Source organism: Callithrix jacchus, chromosome 5 (genome assembly GCF_049354715.1).
Source record: "Callithrix jacchus isolate 240 chromosome 5, calJac240_pri, whole genome shotgun sequence".
Classification (NCBI taxonomy): Eukaryota; Metazoa; Chordata; class Mammalia; order Primates; family Cebidae; genus Callithrix; species Callithrix jacchus.
This window is the reverse complement of record NC_133506.1, coordinates 66,361,570-66,389,524: the sequence shown is the minus strand read 5'-3', so window position 1 is coordinate 66,389,524 and position 27,955 is coordinate 66,361,570. Positions and strand designations below refer to the sequence as shown.

Here is a 27,955-nt window from a genome sequence, read left to right as displayed (position 1 = left end):
TGACTGGAGACTTGCTAAATATGCTGTGCTTCGTTGAATCTAAGAATCCAGTGATAATGAGACTGTACCATTATATTATGTACTACTAAAAAGAAATTGTGGTAAGACATTAAATTTAATGTACATGTTAAAATGTGAAAAAAATGTACATCTTAGAATAGGTAAACCAAGGTAAGTCACGTTTTTAAGAATTGTGTTAAAATATACCTAACAGGAAATTGACATTTGATTATTTTGAAGCCTACAGTTCAGTGACATGAAGTCTATCAACATTGCTATTGTACAGCCATCACCCTCTAGCTCCAGAACCTTCCGTCATCCCAAACTGAAATTCCCATTAAACTTCTCCAGCTTCAGAACCTTCTCATCCCAAACTGAAACTCCTGTGCCCATTAAACTCCAACTCCAGAACCTTCTCATCATCCCAAACTGAAACTCCTGTGCTCGTTAAACTCCTGCAGCTCCAAAACCTTCCATCATCCCAAACTGAAACTCTTGTGCCCATTAAACACCAACTCTCCATTCCCACTCCTGCCAGTCTCTGGTAGCCCCTCTTCTACTTTCTGCCCCTGTGAATCTGTCTACGGTAGATACCTCTTAAGTGTTAGTTACATTTTTATAGAAATTGAATTTATGTGCTGAGGAAGATCGGATGACCATTTTCCTTTCAACAAGGTACTTGAACAAGCAGACACGATCTGAGGAAGGGATTTTCCAGTTGAGAGATTTTGGAGGCCGTAGAAGAGAGGGAGGAGGCAGGAAGGAGAATACGGGGTTTCTGTAGCTCTGTGGTACTCGCCTGTGTTTGAATTTACATCTCTATTCTTTTGAATATAATTCAGGAAGCAGGTAAAGATACAGCTGTCGTTCTATTTCTTTCCAACCACTTAGCCCCAATACCATTTACTGAGCAGTTCTTCTTTTTCTGCTGATTGTAAAAAAAGGTTCACTGTAGCATTTTAGACTGTTCCTTCACAAGATGCATTGTCAGGGAAGAGCAGTTTCCCTTGCAATTCTGTGTGACACTTTGTAAATTCAGAGATAATGGAAAAGCCAAAATGTAAACACAAAAATTTTTCTCTCAATAACCTGGCTCTTTTTCTATGTAAATAAGGTCTCTCAATTTTTCTCTCCATAGGAAGAACTAAACAGTTCTATTTAACCTTTTTAATTTATGCTAAATTTACTCTAATGGCACAGCCACCTGTCATTTAGTTGTGCCAGTTAAGAGTAGTATTGGCAGAAGTCAGTTGAATCGGTGCGTAATGTGCCCATTTGAGTTAGGACCTTGGAAGATGCAGCAAGAATGTGAACTCAGCAGTTGGAGAAGGCAGAGGCAGGGTGGCAGGCGGGACGCTCTCCCAGCTGTGTGTGCCATTTTTGTTGTTGGGGCATGCTAGGAGATTTTTTGAGTTCCCTTTGTGTGCTGCAAGTACTCTTGGGGAGCGGCCCAGATGAGGTTGACTTCTGCCTTTTAGAGCCTATCACGAAGGCAAAGTCAGATTCCATAAATCTATTATTTCACAAAATGAGGCATATTTTACAGTTTTCACATTCTTCAGCTTCATAAACGTTTGTGCAGAGAGTGGTGGGCAAGTAAGACTTTTACAGTATACTTTCTTATTTTCTGCTTGAGAGGCTTGCTCATTTCCCCTCCTTTCCTTTTAATCTTCCCGTTTCCTTGACACACCTGCTTCTGAACCCCATTCTCGTCTCTCCCCGCTGTGACAGTTCACCAGCACTTCACGGTACCCGAGACTCTTTCAACTTGTATTTTCCACCAACTGTCAGTTGCAAAATAAGGTTGCTTTGTTTGGGAGGGAGAGGGTAGAATCCTTTCTGAATATCTCCTTTTCCTTTGAAGCAGGAGCACTTCAGAGACAATTGAACTGCTTTTAGGTTTTTCTTACCACCCAGCTTTTTCTTCTGATTGATCCTGCGTGAACACACGGTTCTGTTGATGACATCGATTTGTTGCTATGGAAATAGTGGTAATGTCACAGATTCAACCCAGTGACTTTACTGCAGGTTGCTGCAGGAGAAATGGGCAAGGCTTCAGGGGAGAACCTCATTAAAACTGAAGGCTATCAATTATAAGCAGGTGAAAGGTAAATGGAGCCAACCTTTTGTGTAATGAAAACAAAAAGTGAACCCCTAGCAAATTCACTGCCTGCAGTTGAATGCCTCAGCAGGAATTCTAACCCATGGGAGTCTTTGATAAAATTTTAAAAATGCACTCTTTCCCAGAGCATGTCTTCTATCCAAGTTTAAATCTCTTAACCCAAATCTTGTGCACTAACATGGACCTTCCCTTCTGATCTTCAGGACATGGGCAACAGCAGGTGGCTCCTCCTCCAGTTCCAGCTGCCAGCCCAGCTAGCAGCAAGCCCCAGCCACAGAATGGAAGCTCGGGAGTGGGTAAGATGCCTCACGAGGACACATGTTGACCATGTGTGTCAGACTCTCGAATAATGTTTTGAAATTGAATCTGGGACTAACAGGAGTTTTCAAAATGCCATTCATTACAGGCTATGTTTTGCAAATAATTAATTCCGATTCATATTGTACAGTATGTGACTGAAAAAATGACTAAAGATTATCTTTTTGTTTGTTTTTCTGAGGCAGGGTCTCGCTCTGTCACCCAGGCTGGATGGAATGCAGTGGTACCATCACAGCACACTGCAGCCTTAACCTCCCAAGTAGCTGGTACTATAGGCACATGCCACCATGCCTGGCTAATTTTTTTTGTGGAAATGGTGTCTTACTATGTTGCCCTGGCTGGTCTGAAACTCCTGGCCTCAAGCAGTCCTCCATCTTAAGCCTCTCAAAGTGCTGGGATTACAGGCGTGAGCCACAGTGTCCAGCCAAAGATTGTCTTTTAAAGATACTTAATGTCTTTTAAAGACACGTCAGCCTTTTAAAAAAATAAAAATGCTCTATTCTTCTCTGTTAGTAGTTTATCAGGTAGTTTCTTAGTTTTTCTCATCTTTGGGTTTGATACCCTCTGACTTTGTGTGCATTTGCATTCCCTTTAGGTTCTCGCTGTCTTACATCTGGCTCACCTCTCCAGCTGTCCCACTGGGAGCCCTCATGGGCGTTTCTCGTTTGCTTGAAGACAGTATCATTTCTGTTGGTCATAGGTTCTGCTCCTCAGTCTCATGGATGAGAAATCTTTTTTACTTTTCTCTGCAGCAGGTCCCGAACGGCCCTAATGGAATCCTTTTGTTTACTTTCTGGCCTAAAGTAAAGGAACCTCTTGATCTGAGAAGTCACCATTGAAAATTTTGATTTGTAGAATGCGGTTGGATTTATTTTTAGAGGTCCTTTTTTCTGTCACAGCTTCACATACACCTTCTCTCCTCCCCTCAACTATTAGTTTCTATTTTTCAGTGTTAAGGTTCTAAGAAAAGCAAGGTTAAGACGTCACTAATGTTTCTGTGAAATTTTCAGGACTTTTCCACCATTGGTCTTTGCTGTTTTAAATGCACCTTGCAGTATCTCTCTCTCTCTCCCTCCCCCCCCGCTCTCTCTCTCCTTTTATAAGTGGATCTATTTATACACAACTCTCAAATTATATACTCTGGGCCAGCACGGTGGCTCACGCCTGTAATCCCAGTACTGTGGGAGGCTGAGGTGAGTGGATCACTTGAGGTCAGGAGTTTGAGACCAGCCTGGCCAACATGGTGAAACTCCATCTCTACTAAAAATACAAAAATGAACCAGGCATGATGGCATGTGCCTCTAATTCCAGCTACTCAGGAGGCTGAGGCATGAGAATCATTTGAATCCGGGAGGCAGAGGTTGCAGTGATCTGAGTTTGTACCCGTGCCCTCTAGTCTGGGCAACAGAGCAAGACTCTGACTCAAAAAGAAAAAGATAGATACTGTTGAAGAGAGTGGTGAAATAGACGCTCTAAAGTGGTAAATAATCAATTCCTTACTTAGGCTGATGTACAAACAGTACATTATTCATCTCCCTCCCTCCACAGAATTATGTTTCTGGTTGTCTAGCTTTACCTTATATTAAAATTTATTTTTAAAAGTTGGGGCTGGGCTCAGTGGCTCACACCTGTAATCCTAGCACTTTGGGAGGCCAGGGCAGGAGGATTGCTTGAGCCCAGGAGTTTGACACCAGCATGGACAACAGAGATCTCATCTCTGTAAGAAAAAACTGTTTAAGAATTAGCTGGGCATGGTGGTGCCTGCCTATAGTCCCAACTACTCAAGAAGCTGAGGTGGGAGAATCGTTTGAGCTCAGGAGTTTGAGGCTGCAGTGAGCTATGATCGTGCCACTGCATGCCAGCCTGGGGGACAGAGCAAGACCATGTCTCAAAAAAATGAAAGTCAGTGAATGTTCCTAAACTACGTAGTGAAAGAAAATGAACTGGATTTGTACTGAGGGGAAGCTACCCAGCATGAAAAAATTGGATGAATGGATGGATGCTTGTGCGTGTTTTATAAAATTATATATTATGAGTATACACACATACTCTACAAATACGTGTGTTTCCTTACACAGTCTTGAGATAATTACTGTTGTGTGTAATGACCTCTCTCGATTCCCCAGTTAGAATAGAGAACTTTAGGATCTGGAACACTCCTGTGTATGTTTTTTACTAATTACTATGAATGTCTCGAAGGATGTAGCACAGGCTGTGGAAACTCAGTAAATAAATACTAGATAGATAGTGTATTGATACTTTCAGCCAAATTCTATTCTGAAGAGATGTTTTCATATAGAGGACGTGAAGTCACTCAACTGAATTGTATTTTCTGATTTCAGAGGTTGAAGTTTTGCAGATACACGGTGCATATAGAAGAACTCATCTGCTCAAACGCTCCAATTCCCGGTTCTTTCCCAGTGCAGGGCAGCTGCTTAGGTTTGGATAAGGAGGCAGAAGGGTCTTTGTGGTCACCCACTTACGTGTCTTGACCAAAAACTGACTCTTGCCCTCTTTGTACCCGACTAGACTCAGCCGCATGGGCTCCGTGCTAGCCTCTGGTCCTCTGGCCTCGTTGAAGCCTGGGAGCTGCCTGGGGATTTGGAGGCGATCTCTTTGTGATAGATCCCTCACGTCCTGTCCTGTCCCCCTGCTTTTCTTCTCATGTGATGAGTGCCTTGCCATTAGTTTTACCAGTTAAGAAAGTTGATTTTCTTCTTCTGACCTGTTACCTTGCCCGTTGAGGCAAGAGAAGTGTTTAGGAGGGCAGCCTTCAGAAAGAGCAGTGTCTGGATTCGTTACCACTATTACCTTGACCTCGGGGCTGACGTGAGCAAATGTAACAGTGAACTTCTGTGTGCACAGCCTTCATTCTAGATTGCTTTTCTAGCCTCCAGCCTCACTGTCTATTTGATCTGCATATCTCTTGCATACTAAAAAGGAAAAGCTTTGCCTGTCATGTTTTATAATTTCACTGGTGGCACCTCAGTAATTTAGAGTTATTGTAAAGCTTACTATAAAAAAGTTAAGTAGAATAATGATACTCCTTTTCGTTTGTGTTTGTTTTTAAAGGTTCCACTCTTCCTAAGGCTTATGGTGCATCAAAGACGTTTGGAAAAGCTGGAGGTCCCAGCCTGTCCAGCACTTCCGGGGGAACACAAGCCAAAGTGGTACCCATTGCCAGCCTCACCCCTTACCAGTCCAAGTGAGTTGTTGCATAGGATAAGTTCCAGGTGTACATATGAAATAGAGAAGTCACTGTGAACTCTTGAGTTTATTCATGCTTGATCCTCAGGGTCACCTCCAAATAGAATGAGTTTACTCTTTTTCTTTTTCTCTTTTTTTTTTTTTTTTTTGAGACGGAGTTTCTCTTCTTCCCCCAGGCTGGAGTGAGTACAGTGGTGCAATCGCAGCTCACCGCAACCCCCACCTCCCAGGGGTTGCAGTGGTTCTGCCTCAGCCTCCCGAGTAACTGGATTACAGGTGCCCACCAGCATGCCCAGCTTTTTTTGTATTTTAGTAGAGACGGGGTTTCACCATCTTGGCCAGGCTGGTCTTGAACTCCTAACCTCATGATCCACCCGCCTCTGCCTTCCAAAGTGCTGGAATGACAGGTGTGAGCCACCACACCTAGCCTGGGTTTACTCTCTTTGTTTCGTGAGGAGGAGAGGGGGACAGATTGTGGTAACCCTTTAACTCTCTTACTGGAAAGTAGAGCAAAAATAGCAATCTGCCATGGCCTGTGGGGTTTCATTCATTTTGAAAGAATTTGAAATTAAAAATATTTAATGCTTAATCAGTTGATAGTCTTAGCAGTAAAAATAAATGTATCTGAAGGCCTTTCATCTTCTCCTGTAAACAGGTTACTTCGCCTTTGGTTTAGTTGGCTAAAATAATCTGCACTATTTGTATTAACCACATTAACATACCCCAGATATATATTTCTTTTATATGACTTTTTTACACTAAAAATTAATTTGTAGCTGGGCACTTTGGGAGGCCAAGGCGGGTGGATAAACTGATTTTGGGAGTTCGGAATCTGCCTGGCCAACATTATAAAACCCTGTCTATACTAAAAATACAAAAATTAGCCAGGTGTGGTGGTGCATGCCTTGTAATCCCAGCTACTCGGGAGGCGGAGGCAGAAGAATCGCTTGAACCCAGGAGATACAGGTTGTGGTGAGCTGAGATTGTGCCAATGCACTTCAGCCTGGGTGACAGTCAGATTCCTTCTCAAAAAAATAAACAAATAATTTGCATAGTTAAAAATTAGAGTTCTTTTTTTCAGAATTCTTTCAGATATGTCTCTATTCCTCAATACTTTGTAATATAGGAAAGAAATTTCTTCCTGTGAAATGAGGTGCCTGTGTGCCTGGTTGAGGTGTTCAGGAGGGCACCAGAAGTGGAACTCAGATCTTTGGGCTCCTCTCCTTGCGGCCTCTCTGTAAGGTCCTGCTGCCACAGTATGGTTTATGGATGGCCGGCCAACATTTTGTATTTATATTCCATGTGCGCAAGAAATGAGAGGGAAGTCTGACACCAGTTATATCAGTTCCCATAATTGAAAACTCTGGTAAAATATAATTGCTGGTGTTACTGTATTTTCTAGCTTAGAACCTTTCATTAAGGGGATATTGTTGCCTTGGAGATGCTTTTTGGAGAAGGGAGAGAGTTTATAAATTTACTTGTTTGACAGGAGAATTAGTTAGTGTTAAATCACCTTGTATGTTTTACTATTTGCTTATTCTGTAAACTGTCAAACCCATGTGTCATCTTCGGGTTTTAATTAGCTGGATTAAAATACAGGTTGGAAAATGGAATATGTGTAAGATGAGAAAGGCTGTAGGAAGATGATTTCTCACTTGATCTTTTCCAAGTAAGACTCCAAACACTAATATAATGGATTTGGTTTTTAGGTGGACGATTTGTGCTCGTGTCACCAACAAAAGTCAGATCCGTACCTGGAGCAACTCCCGAGGAGAAGGGAAGCTGTTCTCTCTAGAACTAGTTGATGAAAGTGTGAGTATTTGCCAAGTGGGGAAGTGAGAGTCGTGGACTCAGAGAAACAAAAGCCTCAGCTCTGTGGGCCGAAGGGGCAAAGAAGAACAGTAGGCCAGAGAGAAGCGCGACTGTTTTGTGCTTCTCCCTCTGACCTGGTCCTTTGATGCTGTCTGGAGTGGAGGGTTAAAGGTCATAAAAAAATCTTTGATCTTAAATGACAGTGTTTATAGCAGTAGAAAGTAGTTTTCTAAATGTCTAAGTAGCCTCTTGGGCAGGAGAAACTGGAGACTGTCTGATTTGCTGGCAGGCTCCATCGAGGCCCTGGGAGGTGATACCTGCTCATGCACAGAGTGGAGCTTCCGGCCACAGCAGAAGACACACAGTTGTGACCTTGATACGGGAGTGGTTTTGTGGGAAATGGGTTCTGACTGTGGAGATTCTCTTACTTGCTTTATTTAAACTAAATAAAACCACGACAATGAGATCGAATTCCTATGCCATAGAATCATGACAGTCTTGATAGCTGTTAATCTGTCCATTTCAGGAGTTTTAGACCAGCCTGTCCAACATAGTGAAACTCCATCTGTACTAAAAATGCAAAAACTGTCTGGGCATGCTGGCTCATGCCTGTAATCCCAACACTTTGGGAGGCCGAGGTGGGCAGATTACTTGGGGTCAGGAGGTCGAGACCAGCATGGTCAACATAGTGAAACCCTGTCTGTGCTAAAACTACAAAAATTAGCTGGGCTTTGTGGCACATGCCTGTAGTCCCAGCTACTTGGGATACTGAGGTAGAAGAATCACTTGAATTCAGGAGGCAGAGGTTGCAGCAAGCTAAGATTGCATGACTGCACTCCAGCCTGGGCAACAGAGCAAGACTCCATCTCAAAAAAAATAGAAATAATAATATAATGATGTCTAAATCAAACTGCCACATATTTCCTGTTTGTTCAAACTCCCAAAGGCAGAGAAAAAAATAGATTTTTTGGGGGTGGGAGGAAGGATGGTATAACACCCAAAATGTTTGACTGTGTGGTGGCAGAATCAATATTAGAACCTTTTTTTTAAACACATTACTGCTCTAAAGGTTGGCTACAGTTTCAATCATTTAAGTTTCTTGTCCACCTATAGCATTTTGGCTGAAAGAAAAGCAAAAGTGAAAATCAGATCACAGGCAACTTGAAAACATGACTTACTGTGACATTTGTGGCAGTGGCTCCCGAGCATGGAGTGATTGTCACTGAGAAGGCACTGGGGGAAGCGGGAGTCATCCCAGCAGCAGCCTGCTGTGGGCTCCAGTTGTGTCACTCAGTGGTCAGCGTGGTTTGGTTTTTATCGTCAGAATACTCCACTCGACACTACCCTTTCGTTCAGTTCTCAGTGTCTCACTTGAGGTTAATGCAGCATGACTATGGGACCAGCAATTGAAATTCTTTTTTCAGCAGGCTAATGACTTGAATGTGTGACTATAAAATGCGGGTTTCTGGGATGTCTGGAGCCCTCTCTGGGTCCCCTTTGTGTCTCACTGCTCTGAAGATGCCATTTTGATGCTGAGGTGGCCTATGTTTCACTGGTCAGGCTTGAAGTTGAATCCCACAGTCCTAACTGCTCTCACGTGCTTCCACAGGCTGAAATCAGAGCTACGGCTTTCAATGAGCAAGTGGACAAGTTCTTTCCCCTCATTGAAGTGAACAAGGTATAGTAGTGTCGGCTTTGGGGCCGACACTCACTGAGGATGAGAGGACTGTGGTCCAGTGGAGGGTTGTGTGGTGGCAGACCAGGGTTTCTTGTCCAATTTGATGACAGTCTGAAGTTCTGTGGCTTGGCCTCCTTTGCAGGTGTATTATTTCTCAAAGGGCACCCTGAAGATTGCTAACAAACAATTCACAGCTGTTAAAAATGACTATGAGATGACCTTCAATAATGAGACTTCCGTCATGCCCTGTGAAGATGATCATCACTTGCCTACCGTTCAGTTTGATTTCACAGGGATTGATAACCTAGAGAGCAAGTCTAAAGACTCACTTGTCGGTAAGTTGGTGTATGGGAAGGAACAGCAGTGATGAGTGGTATTCTGTGCAGTGTCCAGGGCGGTATTCCTGTGCAGCGTGGGGAGTGGTATTCCTGTGCAGTGTCCGAGTCGGTGCTCCTGTGCAGCGTGGGGGGCGATGCTCCTGTGCAGTGTCCAGGGCAGTGCTTCTGTGTAGTGTCCGGAGTGGTGTTCCTGTGCAGCGTGGGGGATGGTGCTCCTGTGCAGTGTCCGGGGCGGTGTCAGACCCCAGTGCCTGCCATTCACCCTCCCATCCCCTTCAGCTGGAGCCCTGACGGTCTCCTGCTAACACGTTGTGGGTGTGTTTCAGACATAATTGGGATCTGCAAGAGCTATGAAGATGCCACGAAAATCACAGTGAGGTCTAACAACAGAGAGGTTGCTAAGAGGAATATCTACTTGATGGACACGTCGGGGAAGGTGGTGACTGCTACACTGTGGGGGGAAGATGTAAGTGAGGGCGGAGCTGTCAGCGCGCACGGGAGGAGCTCCTGGGGGAGCAGGTGGTCTTGTCCTATGAGTTGGGGGCTTTGGCCGTGTAGATGGGAAGGGCCGTGCTGTCTGGCAAATATTTGAAATCCTTTATCTTCTGTGAGATTTGCTGTGATTCAAGCTTTACGGAGGCAAATGCTCCTCCCCCTAACTCTGGGAAAGTAGTGCTAGTTTGATGTGTCTTTGAGAAGATCGTTATGTGTGAAGTCTGTCTTGTGTAGATTCTATGTACATTGATTACATTCACTCACTATTGACTGTTTGCCTTGTTTTCTATAAAAACCTTCTGTGTTCTTCCTGCGAGTGACACGTGTGTATGTCTGGTGTTTGTTTTACAGGCTGATAAATTTGATGGTTCCAGACAGCCTGTGCTGGCTATCAAAGGAGCCAGAGTCTCAGATTTCGGTGGACGGAGCCTCTCTGTGTTGTCTTCCAGCACCATCATCGTGAATCCTGACATCCCAGAGGCCTATAAGCTTCGTGGATGGTAGGTTTCGTGAGGTGAAACAAAGGGCTGTTTGAGACTGGGTTTGAGGAGAGCTGGTTACCATGTGTGAGCCTCTGCCAAGCAGAAGTCTTTGTTAGGGAAGTGAGTGGTGCATTCGTTTCTTGGAGGCGTTTTACCTTCTGAGAAGATGGCTTTAAAACCCTTGAGCTGACAAACCTGGAATCACATCACGAACCAGAGAGTCCCAGGAGGCGATTAGAATGTGGTGCTGCCTGCTAACCTCGGTCCTGCCAACGAGCGCGTGGCAGGTGCTGAGGCGTCTTTCTTTCCAGGGTTCACACTCCAGGCCTCTGTGGCGTGGGGGGAGCATGTGCTTTCTTTTTCTGTCGAGTGTTTGGTGCTGATCTCATCTTCCAGTGTGTATTCACTGGACTCTGATAAAGTGTGGTGAGAACAACAGGCTTTTTGTTAGGATTAGATTGTTATTCCCATAGCACTCAGGGGATGAGAAGAGGCTGTTAAAATCTCCTCACTGTCTCTAGCCTTTTAGGACATTAAAACTCGGTCTTAAAAGAGTACTTGAAACTGAAACACAGTATGCAAGGATTGATGTGGTCAGGCAGGCGCTTTCACTAGCCCAGCTGAAATAACTCCTGTAGCTCTAGTCACGGGGCTAGCGTGTCGGTTTCCAGCTGTGTCTTAGGATTTAAGCAGCTACAGAATGAGTTCATTTTACATACTCCTCCTCTGCTTTGAGTCATGTGAACCAGTGGCACTGGTGTTTGACCAGTTTCATGAAGCATGTTGTGGAATGTTCATGTCACGTAAGCCACCCTCGTGAGCACAGTCCATACATCTCTACTGAGCTGTTGTGATAGCTGGCATTGTAGAAAGCAGGGCCCAGTCTGACCAGAAATAGCCGCAGATTGCTTTGGTCTTACTGCTTGATTTCCTTTTGGGCTGTGGAACTCGGCCCCAGGTTAACTGCATTCCCACATGAAGGTCTTCATATTTTACTTGTCAATAATCATGATCCCAGTCAACATAAGGAGCACGGCTGTCCCCAGAATCAAATAACCTGGCACTGATCAAAGGGCTGCTCAGTGTGCATACTTTACCTGGACGGGGATTAGAGGTGTTTAGATCTTGGCTGTGACCATGCAGGATTTTGATGGGGGTGGCCTGTCTCCATGCTCTGTTGACTCCTGATGAGTGCATGTTCCTTGGAGTCTTTGAAACCATAAACTGGTGTAGCTGCTGGTGGTGAAACAGACGTACGGCCTTTGCTGTGCCCTGTGGGGGATTTAGACGCTTACCTGACAGGAGAAGGCGGCTGTCTGCAGCATAGGGTGACATCCGTTCTTGAGATGGTCTCTTTGTGAGGAACCGGTTCTTCGAATGGTGAGCTTCTAGTTACCTACCTTTGGCGGGTGCTTGGCCTGCCTCTAGTCTTAGGCTGGCTCCTTTCTGCACCGCCGTGTTCCTGAGCTGCTTTCTCCTTGGCCTCGTTTCCTTCATATCAGTTGTTACATGATCAAGAAGCACCATAAATTTTAATAATAATTTAACCTACATATTGGCAAAAGTAAATCTATAAGATTAACCTCCATTTTGGCAAAAGTAAATCTACAAGAAAAAGGGTAATACCTTCTGATAAATTGCTCTGGGTTATAAAATCTTTTGGGCCAGGCACGATGGCTCATGCCTGTAATCTCAGCACTTTGGGAGACCAAAGTGGGCAATTGCTTGAGGCCAGGAGTTCAAGACCAGCCTGGCCAACATGGTGAAACCTCGTCTCTACAAAAAAATACAAAAAAAGGTGCATGCCTGTAGTCCCAGCTACTTGGGAGGCTGATGCACAAGAATGGCTTGCCAGGAGGTGGAGGTTGCAGTGGGCCAAGTCGGTGCCAGTGCACTCCAACCTGAGTGACACAGCAAGACTGTCTCAAAAACAACAACAAAAACACCACTTTTGGCCTCTGTATCGAGCATAGGAGGCCTTTTATGGAAACCCTTTTTGCTAGGCTATCGCAGTATATTAACTGTCCCTTTCCGCACTGATACATTCGGTGATGATCAAAACGCAGCTCCCTGCTGCAAATGAGCATTAGTAGCCCAAAGGACTACACCAGACAGCTACTTTATAGCTTACTGGTTGTTGACTTTCCCAGATTCTGATTTTAGGCCTGGGGTGGTCCAGCTAATTGAAGAAAAGATACTTTGGTACTTTGGCACTGATTCTCTTCACTACTGGTGGGCATCAAAGCAACTGAGATTAGAAGAAAGGTCATTGAGTTTCTTCACCTGACTTTGGGCCAGGAACACTGCCTCACCCCCTGTAATCCCAGCACTTTGGGAGGCCGAGGGAGGAGGATTGCCTGAGTCCAGGAGTTTTTGAGACTTGCCTGGTCAACATAGCAACACCCCATCTCTGAAAAAAAAATTTTTTTTTAATGGGCCTGGGCATGGTGGCAGGTACCTGTAGTCCCAGCTACTTAGCGGGGCTGAGGTGGGAGGATCACTTGAGCTCAGGAGGTCACAGCTGCTGTGAGCCATGATTGTATCATTGCACTCCAGCTTGGGTGACAGAGTGAAACTCTGTCACAGATTGTTTTTTTTTTTTAATTTAAAAATGTAATAAAGCATATAATTCCGAAGATACTAAGTTCAGCCAATATGACCCTGCGCTATGTGAAAGTTGGGCGGGTGGTGGGAAACCTGTGCCTGGCGTGCAGAAACAGGTCATGCATCGAGAAGTGTATCAAGTGCTCATCATCGTTCTTTGTTCATGTTTTCAGGTTTGACTCAGAAGGACAAGCCTTAGATGGCGTCTCCATCTCTGATCTAAAGAGCGGTGGACTTGGAGGGAGCAGCACCAACTGGAAAACCTTGTATGAGGTCAAATCAGAGAACCTGGGCCAAGGCGACAAGGTAGCCAGCACCCCTGACTTTCTCCACAAAGCCTGGGAAGGGTACAGAAGGGTGTATTGAGAAACTCAGGTGCTGACACCAGTTGTCGGAGCTGTGATTCTTACCTGGGGCTGTGACCCCGAGCATGCCGTGGGGGCTGAGAATCACGGCCAGTGTGAAGTAGCCAGGGGTGCTCATGGGCATGTGTTTTAACCCTCAGGGGACGTGAGGCAGGAAAGTGAAGAACTCTTTGACTGAATTAATTCTTGGAGCGGACTTGATGTGGGAGTGACAGTCGGCTTTGTGGTGTAAAGTTAACTGCCTTCGGGTCCATGTTTCTTTTCTGTGATCATTCCTGCAAATTAAAGTGCCCACATATCAGAAAGATTTTTTTTTTTTTTTGAGATGGAGTTTCACTCTTGTTACCCAGGCTGGAGTACAATGGCGTGATCTCGGCTCACCACAACCTCCACCTCCTGGGTTCAGGCAATTCTCCTGCCTCAGCCTCCTGAGTAGCTGGGATTACAGGCACGTGCCACCGTGCTCAGCTTAGTTTTTTTGTATTTTTAGTAGAGATGGGGTTTCACCATGTTGACCAGGATGGTCTCGATCTCTTGACCTCATGATCCACCCGCCTCGGCCTCCCAAAGTGCTGGGATTACAGGCGTGAGCCACCGCGCCTGGCTCAGAAAGATGTTTTTTGAGATGAGCATTCGTCTGGCTCAGTGTCCGACAGGCTGTTTCGCGGGTGCTGTTCCTGACTAGAATACAGCATATTGACATCTCCTAGGCTGAAGGTTGCCAGCACTCCCTGAAAGGATGGGCCCTGATATTTGAATTTTAGTTGCAGCTTTCCTTTCCATGTTTGTATTTAATGACCCTCCTTCTATCTTGATCTAAACCTGTATTCTGCCAGCAGTTCAATTTAAATCATTTATTTCTCCTTTATGCTCCCTAAAATAGCAATCCCTCCCTGCTCTTGTACTTTCATAACACACAGTGTAGGTTACATACCTGCTGTCCTATTTTCACTGTATACCTGGATCCATCACTGTCATCAGCAGCAGCTCTTACAGCAGTGCTGTTATAGACCATCTCGAGAATTGAACACTGGATGGTTTGTGTTGTCCCGTCACGAGAACACCCACTCTTGGTTCTCTGTAATCCCAGCTACTCAAGAGGCCGGGGCAAGTGGTTTGCCTGAGCCCAGGCAGTCAACTGAGCAACATGAGAGACCCCTTCTCTTAAAAAAAAAAAAGCTTTATTGCTAAAAAATGCTAACAATCATCTGAACCTTCAGTAAGTCGTAATCTTCTTGCTGGTGAAGGGTTTTGTTTCAATGTTGATCACGGTGATGGTTGCTGAACACTGGGGTGTCTTTGGCAATTTCTTAAGACAGCAGTGAAATTTGCCACCCAGGGTGCTCTTCCTTTCACAGACGATTTCTCCATAGGTTGTGATGCTCTTGGACAGCATTCTGCCCACAGTAGAACTTTTTTTTAAATTAGAGTCTATCCCTCTCAGGTCCTGTCACTGCTGTATCAACTAAGCTTATGTGATATTCTAAATCCTTTGTTGTCATTTCAACAATTCTCTCAGCATCCTCACCAGGAAGAGATTTCCTCTCAAGAAACAACTTTCTTTGCCCATCATAAGAAGCAGCTCCTCATCTGTTGAAGTTTGATCCTGAGATTACAGCAATTCAGGCCCATCTTCAGGCTCCTGTCATTCTAGTTCTCTCGCTATTTTCATCACATCTGCAGGTCCCTCCTCCACTGACATCTTGAAACCCTCATATCATCCGTGAGGGTTGGAATCAACTTGTTCCAAACTCCTGCTGGTGTTGGTATTTTGACGACCTCCCATGAATCACGAATGTTCCTTTTTTTTTTTTTTAATTTAAATTTGAGACAGGGCTCCTGTCACCCAGACTGGAGTGCAGTGGCTTTATCACAGCTCACTGCAGTCTCAAACTCCTTGGGCTCCCAAGCTGGGACTACAGGTGCTATCACACCTGGCTAATTATTGCATTTTTTGTAGTGTTTTGCCATGTTGCCCAGGCTGATCTCAAACTTCTGGGCTCAAGGAATCTCCCTGCTTCAGCCTCCCAAAGTTCAGGGGTTACAGGTGTGAGCCACTGCCCAGCCAAATGTTCTTAATGGCATCTGGAACGGTGAATCCTTTTTAGGTTTTCAATTTGCTTTGCCTAAATCCATCAGAGGAATCACTATGGCAGCTATCACCCTTATGAAATGTGTCTCTTAGACTTAAAACTCAAAATTGCTCCTTGATCTACATGGGCTCTAGAATAGATGTTGTTATCAAGCATGAAGACAGTATTCATCTCCTTGTACTGTACATCTTCATTAGCACTCTGAGGTGAACAGGTGCATTTATGGAGATGGTATTCAACTCCTTGTACTGTACATCTTCATTAGAGCTCTCGGTTGAACAGGTGCATTGCCAATGAGCAGTAATATTTTGAAAGGATTTTTTTTTCTGAGCAGTAGGTCTCAACAATGGGCTTAAAATATTCAATAAACTACACTATATTAAAAGAAACACTATAAATAGATGTGCTGTCATCTAAGCCTTCGTGTTCTATTTATAAAACAGAGGCAAAGTAGATTTAGCATAATTCTTAAGCATCCCAGGATTTTTTGACATGGTCAATGAGCATTGCCTCCACCATCTAGTCACCAGTTGCATTCGCTCCTAAGAAGAGAGTCAGCCTGTCCTCTGAAACTTTGAAGCCAGGCATTGACCTCTCCTTTCCAGGACAAATGTCCTTGATGGCATCTTCTTCCAGAAGAAGCCTGTTTGTCTACATTGGAAATATATTGTTGAGTGCAGCCAACATCAGTATCTTAGCTAGATCTTCTGGAGATGCTGCAGCTTCTCCATCAGCACTTGCTGCTTCACCTTGCACTTTTGTTATGGGGATGGTTCTTTCCTTCAGCCTCATGAAACAACCTCTGCCAGCTTCCAGCTTTTCTTCTGAGGCTTTTTTTTTTTTGACAGAGTCTCACTCTGTCACCCAGGCTGGAGTGCAGTGATGCAGTCACGGCTCACCTCAGCCTCTGGAGTAGCTGGGACTACAGGTGCACACTGCCATGTCCTGACATTGTTTTGTAGAGACTGGGTCTCACTATGTTGCCTATACTGGTATCGAATTCCTGGGCTTCTGCAATCCTCTGGCTTCTGCCTCCCAAAGTGTTGGGATTACAGGCATAAGCCACCACACCTGGCCTCTTCTGCAGCTTTCTTACCTCTCTCAGCCTTCATAGAATTGAAGAAAGTTAAGGCTTTGCTCTGGATTAGGCTTTGGCTTAAGAAAATGTTATGGCTGGCTTGATCTATCCAAATCACTAGAACTTTTTTTCATATAAGTTCCCCATCTCAGATGGGTGCAGTTAGTGGCATCCCAAAACAACTACAATAGTAATGTTAAAGATCACCATCAGCCAGGCATGGTGGCCCACGCCTGTAATCCAAGTGGAGGCCAAGGTGGGCAGATCACCTGAGGTCAGGAGTTCAAGACCAGCCTGACCAACATGGTGAAACCCCGTCTTATTTTTTTTTTAATAAAAATTAAGAAAAGTATAAATAAATTTTAAAAGATTACCATCACATAAACAACGATAATGAAAAAGGGCCTGGCATGATGGCTTATGCCTGTAATCTGAGCACTTTGGGAGGTTGAGATGGGTGGATCACTTGAAGTCAGGAGTTCAAGACCAGGCTTGCCAACATGGCAAAACCCCGCCTCTACTAAAAAATACAAAAATTAGGCCGGGCATGATGGCTCACGCCTATAATCCCAGTATTTTGGGAGTCTGAGGCGGGTGGATCACCTGAGGTCAGGAGTTCGAGACCAGCCTGGCCAACGTGTGAAATCTCATCTCTACTAAAAATGCAAAAATAAGTGGGGCGTCGTGGCAGGTGCCTGTAATCCCAGCTACTTGCAGGAGAATCACTTGAACCCAGGAGGTGGAGGTTGTAGTGAGCTGAGATTGTGCCATTGCACTCCAGCCTGGGTCACAGAGCAAGACTTTTGTATAAAAAAAAAAATTAGCCGGGCGTGGTAGTGCACGCCTATAGTCCCAGCTACTCGGGTGGCTGAGGCAGAAGAATCACTTGAACCTGGGAGGTGGACGCGGAGGCTGCCATGAGTCAAGGTCGCACCAGTCACTGCACTTCAGCCTGGGCGACAGAGTGAAACTTTGTCTCAAAGAAAAATAGTAATAATGAAAAAGTTTGAAATCTTGCAAGAATTACCAGAATGTGACACAGAGACATAAAGTGAGCACACGCTACTGGGAAAACAGTGCATTTACTTGACCCAGAGGTGTCACACGCCTTCCGTTTGTAAAAAATGCACTATCTGTGAAGTGCAGTAAAGCAAAGCACTGCAGATGAGGTGTGCCTGCAGATGCTGCAGAGACCGTAACCAAATGGCTTCTAAGGCCTGAAATGTTGACTGCTCGGCTTTTTACAGAAGCATTTTGCTGATCCCTGGCTAAACAAGGAAAAAGTGAATCTCTAGACATTCCTGCCATTGTTTTTAATGTGGGAGGAGTGGTTGATTGTTGCTGTGCTGGGTTTTGTGGCTGGCATTCTGTATTTCCTAGATCTGTTGCCTGTGGAGGATCAGAGGACCAGGAGGAACAAGTCTTTGTCATTCAGAGAGTCTTCAAGGGAAGAAGAAAACAATTTCACTTTTAATTAACCCAGTCTAATTTAGAATTAACTCTTGTATTGTTAAGGAATTACATGCTTTAGGACTTAGCTTAGTACATTCATGGGTTTTGTACTTGGCACATGTGATTTCTAAAACTACAGAATGAATTATTCCCTGTGATGACTTTGTGATCTTGAGACTTGAAATGTATAAACGCTTAGCACTTGGACGTAAGGGCAGGCTTTGAACTGCCCCTAAGCCAGTCCCCAGCAGGCTGGGTGCTCTGTCTCATGCCTTTCTTTTCTTCCAAAGCCGGACTACTTTAGCTCCGTGGCCACAGTGGTGTATCTTCGCAAAGAGAACTGCATGTACCAGGCCTGCCCAACTCAGGACTGCAATAAGAAAGTGATTGATCAGCAGAATGGCTTATACCGCTGTGAGAAGTGCGACACTGAATTCCCCAGTTTCAAGTACCGCATGATCCTATCGGTAAATAGACTTGCTGGACAAGGAGCAGGGTTGTTTCACAGAGTCCCTCCCATGTGCCAGGCACTGTGGTCACCACGGTAGAAACGGTCATTCACGGTAGGAAGCCTGCAGAGCAGATGAGTCAGTGTGGAAGAGCTCATTCATTCTCTCTTAATAAGGAAGTCAAGGGCCTATCACTCAACTGACAGAGCAATCTTTTTGCCTCCTAAGATAAGCGGCTTTTTTTTTTTCATGCGAGGAAGTGGCGTTGAGATACCCCAGCTGATTTCAGTCTTTTGTGCCTGTCATACATAGCGTCAGTGACACTTGACCACTCATAACAGCTATGAAGATAAATTAATTTGAAATGGCATTTCTAGAGAACAGTAATTGTACTTACACAGCCAATGCCTGTATTTAGTTATTTTCGTGTGGATAATTTATTCTCTAGCTTTAGTATAGCTGACCTCAGAGAAATGTAACAGTGTGAGATTGTTGCTTTTTTGCATTGTAAGAATTGTTTCTTTCTGTTTTAAAAACTTTTTTTTTTTTTAAGTTGTAAAGTTGAGGTGTAAAGACAATTTTTTTTTAAGAAATGGGTCTCACTGTTGCCCAGACTAGAGTGCCTCTGCCTCCTGGGCTTCAGCAGCCTCCCACCTTTGCCTCCCAAGTAGCTGGGACCACAGTGTGCACCACCACACCCAGCTAATTAAAAAAATTTTTTTTTTGTAGAGACAGGGTCTCGCTCTGCTGATAAGGCTAGTCTCAAATTCCTGGCCTCGAGTCATCCTCCCACCTCAGCCTCCCAGAGTGCTGGGATTCCAAGCCTGAGTCACTGCATCCAGCCTTAAGATTTTTTGTTTTCAGTGATAGAACTAGGTGATAATAACAGTTTAGGAAAACAGTTTAAGGCCTGGCGCAGTGGCTCACGCCTGTAATCTAAGCACTTTGGGAGGCCAAGGAGGGTGGATCACCTGAGGTCAGGAGTTCGAGACCAGCCTGACCAATGTGGTGAAACCCCATCTCTTCTTAAAATATAAAAATTAGCCAGGCATGATGGCGGATGCCTGTAATCCCAGGTACTTGGGAGGCTGAGGCAGGAGAATCACTTGAACCTGGGAGGCGGAGGTTGCAAACAGTTTAACATTTTTCCAAAAGATAATTTGGCAGTAATATGTCAGAAGCCTTAAAAAATGTTCATATTGGCCAGGCACAGTGACTCATGCCGTAATCCCAGCCCTTTGGAAGGCTGAGGCAGGACGATTGCTTGAGGCCAAGAGTTGTCAGCCTGGGCAACTATGGCAAGACCCTGTCTCTACAAAAAGTAAAATTAGCTGGGCATGATGGTATGCACTTGTAGTCCCAACTACTCAAGAGGCTGAGGTGGCAAGATCACGTGAGCCCGAGAGGTCAAGGCTGCAGTGAGCTGTGATGGTGGCACTGCACTCCAGCCTGGATGACGGTGTGAGACCTTGTCTCTAAAAAATAAGTAAAATAAAATGAATTGTTAGTTTAGCAGGAAATTTCTGCATCTAGGCTGATGTTTTGTAAACTCTAAACTTTTCATTGAACTACGAGGAAGAAAATTCAGTTTATTCAAGCATCAGCCTTCCGTTAAACTACACACTGCAATCTCCTGCACACTTGTTCGATTTGATATTGATCACACGGCTGCGTCACTGTAGTTCTTGCCCTGTACACAAGATGCTCTTTGCTTCTTAGAAGGATAGTGCAGGGTATGAGAGTGCTTTTAGCTTTTAATTTTGTCACCTTATTTTTCATCATAACATTCCCTATATTAAAAGCCTTGTACTCATGCAAAATGAAGATGTTAAACCGTCAAAGTGATGCCTTAAAAATGACTCTTACTTATGCAGAGGCTTTTCCTTTAGCAAGTGGATTCTTTGTGATCTGCTTCCGTCCTGGACTCTCTTCTATGTAATTTTACACCACAGACCGGTTGAAGATGCTTGATTGCTCATTTCTTTTTTTTTTGAGACGGAGTTTCGCTGTTGTTACCCAAACTGGAGTGCAATGGCATGATCTTGGCTCACCGCAACCCCCACCTTCTGGGTTCAAGCAATTCTCCTGCCTCAGCCTCCTGAGTAGCTGGGACTACAGGCGTGCACCACCATGCCCAGCTAATTTTTTGTATTTTTAGTAGAGACGGGGTTTCACCATGTTGACCAGGATGGTCTCGATCTCTTGACGATCCACCCGCCTCGGCCTCCCAAAGTGCTGGAATTATAGGCGTGAGCCACCGCGCCCGGCCTTCGATTGCTCATTTCTTTTGCGAGTTCAATTTGGTGACTCACAGAGGCCCACGTGCAGGCTCCTAAGTTGTTTAGTTGCCCTGCAGTGACAGAGCCATCTCATAGGACTCCTCCTAGTGACTGCAGAATGTACAATTTAAAATGCAGATAAATTAGCTGGGCTTGGTGGCACACCTGTTGTCCTGGAATCACTTGAGCCCAGGAGGTGGAGGTTGCAGTGAGCCAGGATCACACCACTGCACTCCAGCCTGGGCAACAGAGTCAGACTCTGTCTAAAAAATAAATAAATAAATAGTGAATAAAATAAAATGCAGAGAACTCCCCTGATGTACTCAAAACCTTTCATGCAAAGCCCATTGCACCTGGACAGGAACTAATCTGATATACCTAGATACTTTTTTTTTTTTTTTTTGAGATAGAGTCTGTCTCTGTCGCCCAGGCTGGAGTTCAATGGTGCAATCTTGGCTCACTGCAACCTCCGCCTCCTGGGTTCAAGCAATTCTCCTGCCTCGGCCTCCTGAGTAGCAGGGATTACAGGCGTGCACCACCACGCCTGGCTAATTTTTGTATTTTTAGTAGAGATAGTGTTGTACTTTCTTGGCCAGGCTAGTCTCAAACTCGTGACCTCGAGTGATCCACCCGTCTCAGCCTCCCAAAGTGCTGGGATTACAGGCCTGAGCCACTGCGCCCGGCCCTCTCTGGAAATTATTTTAATGAGTGGAAAAAGAACGTTAACCTCTCCCTTCTCCTTAGTGTGTCTTCTTTTTATTATTTCTTTGCCAAAATAATGTAGAATTGTGGTTTGTAGGTAAATATTGCAGATTTTCAAGAGAATCAGTGGGTGACTTGTTTCCAGGAGTCTGCTGAAGCTATCCTTGGACAAAGTGCTGCCTATCTTGGAGAATTAAAAGACAAGGTCAGCCACATATTTTATCACTGTTAATGGTTCTCATGCCGTAACACTGACCCCCTTTTTGCTTTTATATTTTTTAGTTTGTTTCTTGTTGGTACTGTACACAGTTTCTAAGTCTGATAATTATTTATGAGTTCATCTGATTTCATCTAGTTTTGTCCATTTTGGATGTGCTTAACAATACAAAAGTACTTTAAACCAATAAGTCTAAGCCTCTCATTTCTCCTGTTCCAATTAGCGCATCAGAGCTAGTGTGCCTGAGATTGCTTAGATCGGGAGGCGTCATCTGAAGTAACCTAAGTTACAGGCATGCTTTTTAACACAGTACATACCTTCCAGAAAAGTTTAGTCAGATCCTGGTTTAAATGTACAAATATCAAGTTCCTGAGTCTGTCCTACAAAGTAATACTAATAAATGCACATCTAAGGAGTCTGCCATTTCAGGCCATCACATGCAGTTCTGATGAAATGACTTTCTTCTGTAACATCACTTTGTCCCTTTCGTTTTTATAAATTTGCATGTTCACACATTAGGTTTATTTAATGCACAGAATAGATTGCCATTGATGCTGAATTTAGGAAAGACAGTTACTCAAAATGTAAGGAAGACCAATCAAAGCTATATTTTCTGAGCCACGTAAATGGGCTATAGATGGCTTTTTCCCCTTGATTTCCTCCAAATTGGTTGGACTACTTGTAAAGGCCACAAAGATGAAAGGCTTTGCCATTTGTTCTGGTGTGTTTTTCTTGTTCTTTCCTGTCCTCGGTTCTGTCTGTTTGGGCTCTACCCCGACTTTGTCCATGAGATCTCTCAAAATAGTTCAACAAATCCTGTTACAGAAATAACCGGAATTGACTTTAAAGTGTGATAGTATCTTTTGTCTGTTTTTGCCTGGTCCTCAATTTTCCTATCAGATTTTAAGGCTGGAGTCAGCCTTTCAGGTTTTTTATGGACTTATTATATTTGACTGTTCTTACTGCCGGTGAAGGAGGACATACAGAAACTTCCCTGAGGAACCATGAGATCTTGCACTCCACACCCCTCATCTTGGAAGTATAATGGTAGCCAGCATAATTTTCTCAAGGTTTAACCCACTGTTTTGTTTTTATATCTGAAAGTCCACGGGATGCATTTGGTTTTGGTTTGGACCAACTAACCTTTACAGAAAAGAATTCTGTTCAGCAAAGCTGCTTTTGTGCTGTGTGTGACTTGCAGAAATATCAGGCTGCTGTCAACTATTAATTTCCTTTTTTTTTTTGTCAAGGGTCTTAGGTACAAAGAACTGTATTCATATAGTTGTTACACATTTATGTATGCATCTTTATACAAAGTATATTCTCTGGTTTCTGTTTACTAGATCTCTCTCTCTTTTTAATAAAGAAACTTAAGTTGCATGTGAAGAGCCAGAGGGCAAAGGATTGTTTCTAGGCGTTCCCTAGCCTTTGTTCACTTCAGCAGTCTTCTCTGCATGCACACCAAATCAGTAGCTAGAAATAGAGGCTGAAATCGTGAATTATACGATAGCTGGAACTTCTGAGTGTTTTTCCTCTCTCTCTCTTTGAGACAAGGTGTTGTCTTACCACCTAGATTGGATCATGGCTCACTGCTGCTTCAAACTCCTGGATTCAGACAGTCCTCCCACCTCAGTCCCAGAGTTGCTAGGACTACCAGCACACGACACCATACCAGGCTTAATTTTTTTTTTTTTTTTTTTTTTTTTTTGGTAGAGATGGGGTCTTGCTCTGTTACCCAGGCTGGTCTTGAACTCCTGGCCTCAAGCAATCCTCCCACCTTGGTCTCCCAAAACACTGGGATTATAGGCATGCACCACCACACCTGACCTCCTCTTAATTTTTTTTTTCTGTGATGGAGTCTCACTCTGTACCCCATGCTGGAGTGCAGTGGCACAATCTTGGCTCACTGTAGCCTCTGCCTCCCAGGTTGAAGCAATTCTTCTGCCCTCAGCCTCCCTAGTAGCTGGGATTACAGGCACCTGCCACTATGCCTGTCTAATTTTTTTATTTTTAGTAGAGCTGGGATTTCACTATGTTGGCCAGGCTGGTCTGAATTCCCAACCTCAATTGATCAGCCTGCCTCAGCCTCCCAAAGTGCTGGGATTACAGATGTGAGCCACTGTGCCCAGCCTTAAAGTCTTAGAAACTTCCTAAGAGTGTTTTTAATTTTTCATGTGTAGTAAAACATACATAATTGTTATAACCATTTTTATGTATTCGATTCAGTGGCGTTAGGTACCTTCACATTACTGTGCACCATCACTGCCATCTGTCTCCAGCACTTTTTTTAAGAGACAAATTCGTAGACACACACGAAAGATTTGTATTTCCAAGGATGGAGGGCAGAAGAGAATACAGACTGACTGTTGATGGCTTGGGGTTTGAAATGCTGTACCCGTTAACCAGTAACTCCCCTTGCCCCCTCTCCTCCGCGGCCCTGGCAACTACCATTCCTCTTTCTGTGAATTTGATTAGTGTTTTAATTTTAAATAAAATTCTACTGAAAACAGTTTTATGTAATGTTACCTGTAGATTAGTCATTCCCAATTTCAAGCGACTGGAGACAGTAATTTTCAGAAAGTCGTTTTAAAAGTCTTATCGGTGTTTGCAAGTTGTCTGGTGGTTTCGTGTGTCAAGTTTTATACTTGATTTTGCAGAATGAACAGGCGTTTGAAGAAGTTTTCCAGAATGCCAACTTCCGATCCTTCATATTCCGAGTCAGGGTCAAAGTAGAGACCTACAATGTAAGTAAAGGCCCCAGGGCAGCGGGGTTAGTGTTGGGGAGTGCTGTTTGTCCCCCACGGCAGCGTCACACTTGCCAGCAGTGAGTTCCCTTGTTCGGGACCTCCTCCCCAGCAGTGAGTTCCTGTGTGCGGCACCCCCTCCCCCTCCCCGGCAGTGAGTTACCATGCGCCCCACCCCCTCCCCGGCAGTGAGTTCCCAAGTGCTGGACCCCCTCCCCTGCAGTGAGTTGCTGTGCACCCCACCCCCTCCCCGGCAGTGAGTTCCCGTGTGCAGCACCCCCTCCCTGGCAGTGAGTTTTCGTGCTCACTATGTGCATGGCCTCTGGCGCCATGAACCGTGTTCATTCTTTGTTGACTTCCTGACACAGGTACTGTTATTCTCTATTCCGACAAAAAAAATGCAGAGAAGTCGCCTCTTGATTTTTTAGATTGTGAAATAAGTATACTAAGTATATGAGCTGGGTGTGATGGTGTGTGCCTGTGGCCCCAGCTACTTGGGAAACTGAGGCAGGAGTTCAAGGCCAGCCTGGGTAACACAATGACATCCCATCTCTAAATCAGTCAGTATGTGAAACAAAGACCACATGTAGTTAAAACTTCCTTGAAAGTTCCTTAAATTGCCCATAATACCAGAGAGTAATACTGTTTATTTATTTGAGACAGAGTTTCACTCTGTCGCCCAGTCTGGACTGCAATGGGGCCATCTCAGCAACCTCCACTTCCCGGGTTTAAGCGATTCTCCTGCCTCAGCCTACTGAGTAGCTGGGATTATGGGTGCTTGCCACCAGGCTCAGCTAATTTTTGTATTTTTAGTAGAAATGGGGTTTCACCCTGTTGGCCAGGCTGGTTTTGAACTCTTGACCTGCCTCGGCCTCCCAAAGTGCTGGGATTGCTGATGTGAGCCACCGAGCCAGGCCTAGTTATGTAGTTATAATCAAACAGCATTTATTGAGCACTGTTGCCAGATACTGTGCTCCATCCTTTACATGGAATATCTCACTTGAACCTAGTAACCCTGTGTGTAGGATCTGTTATTACCTCATTTTACCACTGAATGCACACAGAGAGACCCAGAGGCATCAGAAAGCAGGTCGCTTGCCTGAGTCCGGTGGGGCAAGTGGCAGAGCTAAAGCCCAACCCAGGCAGTCTGACTTCTGAGCTGTGCTCTCAGTCATGCTTGCAAGTATCACTGGATTCTGTAATGGCCAAGCACACAGTGTGATCACCCCAAGCTCGCCCATGCAGCCTTCCTGGGTGCCACTCCAGCTGCCTGTGAAGGCACCATTCGGTGCTTGGGTGTGAACCTTTGGGAAGGAAGGGGGAGTTGCAGAAAATCCCTGCTGCTGGCAGGGTTTGCACGCTGTTGAATTACCAGACCTTAGCCTCAATACCTGTGTTTAGACGTGCTACTATAAACATTAAGTGAGGTAGGGATCAGATGCCACTGGGAAACAATGTCGGGAATGGGTGGGGCCAGGGGGAGTTCTGGGGTCACTGAGCCCCATCATGTCTGGACAGGGAAGGTGAAGGGCAGATGGGCCTCTCCCTCTGCCGCAGTGCTATTCCTTTTACAACTCAGCTGTTCTTGAAATGAAAGTTTAGCTTTCTGAACTAGCTGTGTGGCTTTGAGCAAGTCACGTATCCTCTCTGGGCTGTATTTCCCCCGGTAAACCAGAGAAGCCCTTTAAAGTCCGTCTCATTGGGGTTCTAGGCTTCTGAGTGTTTGGGATGTTTCTAGGCTTCTGACTGAAGGGCCTGTGTTAGAGGAAGGCCTGTTGGCAGTCCCAGCCCCCAACATCTAGACCTGTGCTGTCACTCACTGCAGTGACTGAACTCTGAACCCAGTGCGTCTGTGTTACCTCCTGCTGGGCTCATTGAAGCTATGAAGCAAAAGGGGCTTCGTCACTCCACGCCATGCTTTCATCGCTCACAGACCACTTCTCTGTTTGAAGGACGAGTCTCGAATTAAGGCCACTGTGATGGATGTGAAGCCTGTGGACTACAGAGAGTATGGCAGAAGGCTGGTCCAGAGCATCCGGAGAAATGCATCAATGTGAGGAGAGAGTGCTGATTGGGCAGAAGCTTGCAGGCGAAGAGCCAAATGGAATCCATTTCCCCCCACCCCTGTGTGACAAGCCCACATTTGCTACAAAGCACAGAGGCTCTTTATGGTGGACTAAGCAATTTCCTCTCGTGTGCATCTCACAGCCGAGTGGTAGGCAACGGAGAATACGCTCAGGTGGCTGCGGTTTAGACTGTCAGGCCCAAGGCGTCCACCAGCCACTTAGTGTAAGACCAGTCACCCCCTGTCTCCAGGCTTCCGTCAGTGGTGTGAAGATTCCATTACCATCAAGCAGGAATGATGATGTCAGTAACTGACCCTCACTGTGGACTTGCAGTAAATGATGTGACTGGGTTTCTGCTTCTCCCGTGGTGACCCCCTCACACCCTGGGTTGTGTCTTAGCGGGGAGAGATGAGAAGAGGTGGTGGGATACCTGGGTGTTTTAGTAAGTGTGTCTTCCTAGATTCAAAGGCGCTCTCTTTCTTTTCTTTTCTTTTCTTTTTTCTTTTTTTTTTTTTTTTTGAGACAGAGTTTCGCTCTTATTACCCAGTCTGGAGTGCAATGGCGCAATCTCGGCTCACTGCAACCTCCACCTCCTGGGTTCAGGCAATTCTCCTGCCTCAGCTTCCTGAGTAGCTGGGATTATAGGCATGCGCCACCATGCCCAGCTAATTTTATATATATTTTTTAGTAGAGACGGGGTTTCACCATGTTGACCAGGATGGTCTCGATCTCTTGACGTCGTGATCCACCCACCTCGGTCTCCCAAAGTTCTGGGATTACAGGCTTGAGCCACCGTGCCCGGCCAAGGCGCTCTCTTTCTAGAGGTGCTACCTACTAGTTAATGCTTGGAATGGCAGTAGGGTAGAATTATTAATCAAAGGCATATCTTTTATATCCGCAGAATATCCTTCCTTCAGGGTTTGATAGCCTGAGTCAGATGGGTCTGATACTAATCAGAATTGTCTCTTCTGAGGACTGCTGCTAAGCACTGACTTGCCGTCCCCTAGGGAAATCCAGGCAACTACAAAGCATTTCTTTAGTTTCCACTTCAATTCACGTAGCATTTCGGCTAGTGAACGTAGACTCTTCCTACCTGTTCATAGTCCTTGCATTCGTATATTTTCTTTTTTCGACTAAAGCTGTGTTCAATGGAAAGGATTTCGAAACCTTTTGTTTCCCTTGCTTTGTTTTAATAAACAGTATATTCTTTGCTTGTGAATCCTACTTTCTTTTAATGCAAAGAGTTCCTATAACTGGAAAGCAGTTAATTAGCCTTCATAATAAATGTTCACTTGGGGGAGATGTTAACTCATTATAAACCCGAAGATTAGTCCAAGGCATGGAGACCATTCTTCCTGGTGTTTGCAGCCCTGAAATGCATCTTTAAAAGCATGAAAACACTAGAAACAAAAAGCCATTTCGCCCAAGGATGCTGATGACCTGGCACTTTGGGA

The 27,955-nt window shown here is 44.8% G+C and overlaps 1 protein-coding gene across 5 annotated transcripts in view; it reads left to right on the top strand.

Moving 5' to 3' along the window:
- RPA1 (replication protein A1) overlaps positions 1–27,720 on the top strand; it is a 57,438-nt gene extending 29,718 nt beyond the window's left edge. The window contains exons 6-17 of one of the 5 annotated variants that reach the window (XM_002747826.7): positions 2,326–2,418; positions 5,513–5,645; positions 7,357–7,459; positions 9,069–9,137; positions 9,280–9,472; positions 9,802–9,941; positions 10,322–10,470; positions 13,230–13,362; positions 18,335–18,511; positions 21,572–21,679; positions 24,349–24,435; positions 26,388–27,720. In XM_002747826.7, coding sequence (XP_002747872.3) covers positions 2,326–2,418; positions 5,513–5,645; positions 7,357–7,459; positions 9,069–9,137; positions 9,280–9,472; positions 9,802–9,941; positions 10,322–10,470; positions 13,230–13,362; positions 18,335–18,511; positions 21,572–21,679; positions 24,349–24,435; positions 26,388–26,492 — 1,490 coding nt within the window. In that variant the 3' untranslated portion in view covers positions 26,493–27,720. The remainder of the gene's footprint in view (positions 1–2,325; positions 2,419–5,512; positions 5,646–7,356; positions 7,460–9,068; positions 9,138–9,279; positions 9,473–9,801; positions 9,942–10,321; positions 10,471–13,229; positions 13,363–18,334; positions 18,512–21,571; positions 21,680–24,348; positions 24,436–26,387) is intronic. The other 4 variants (XM_008996363.5, XM_008996364.5, XM_035299400.3 and 1 more) reach the window with 4 other exon arrangements.
- Positions 27,721–27,955: the final 235 nt, after the last annotated feature.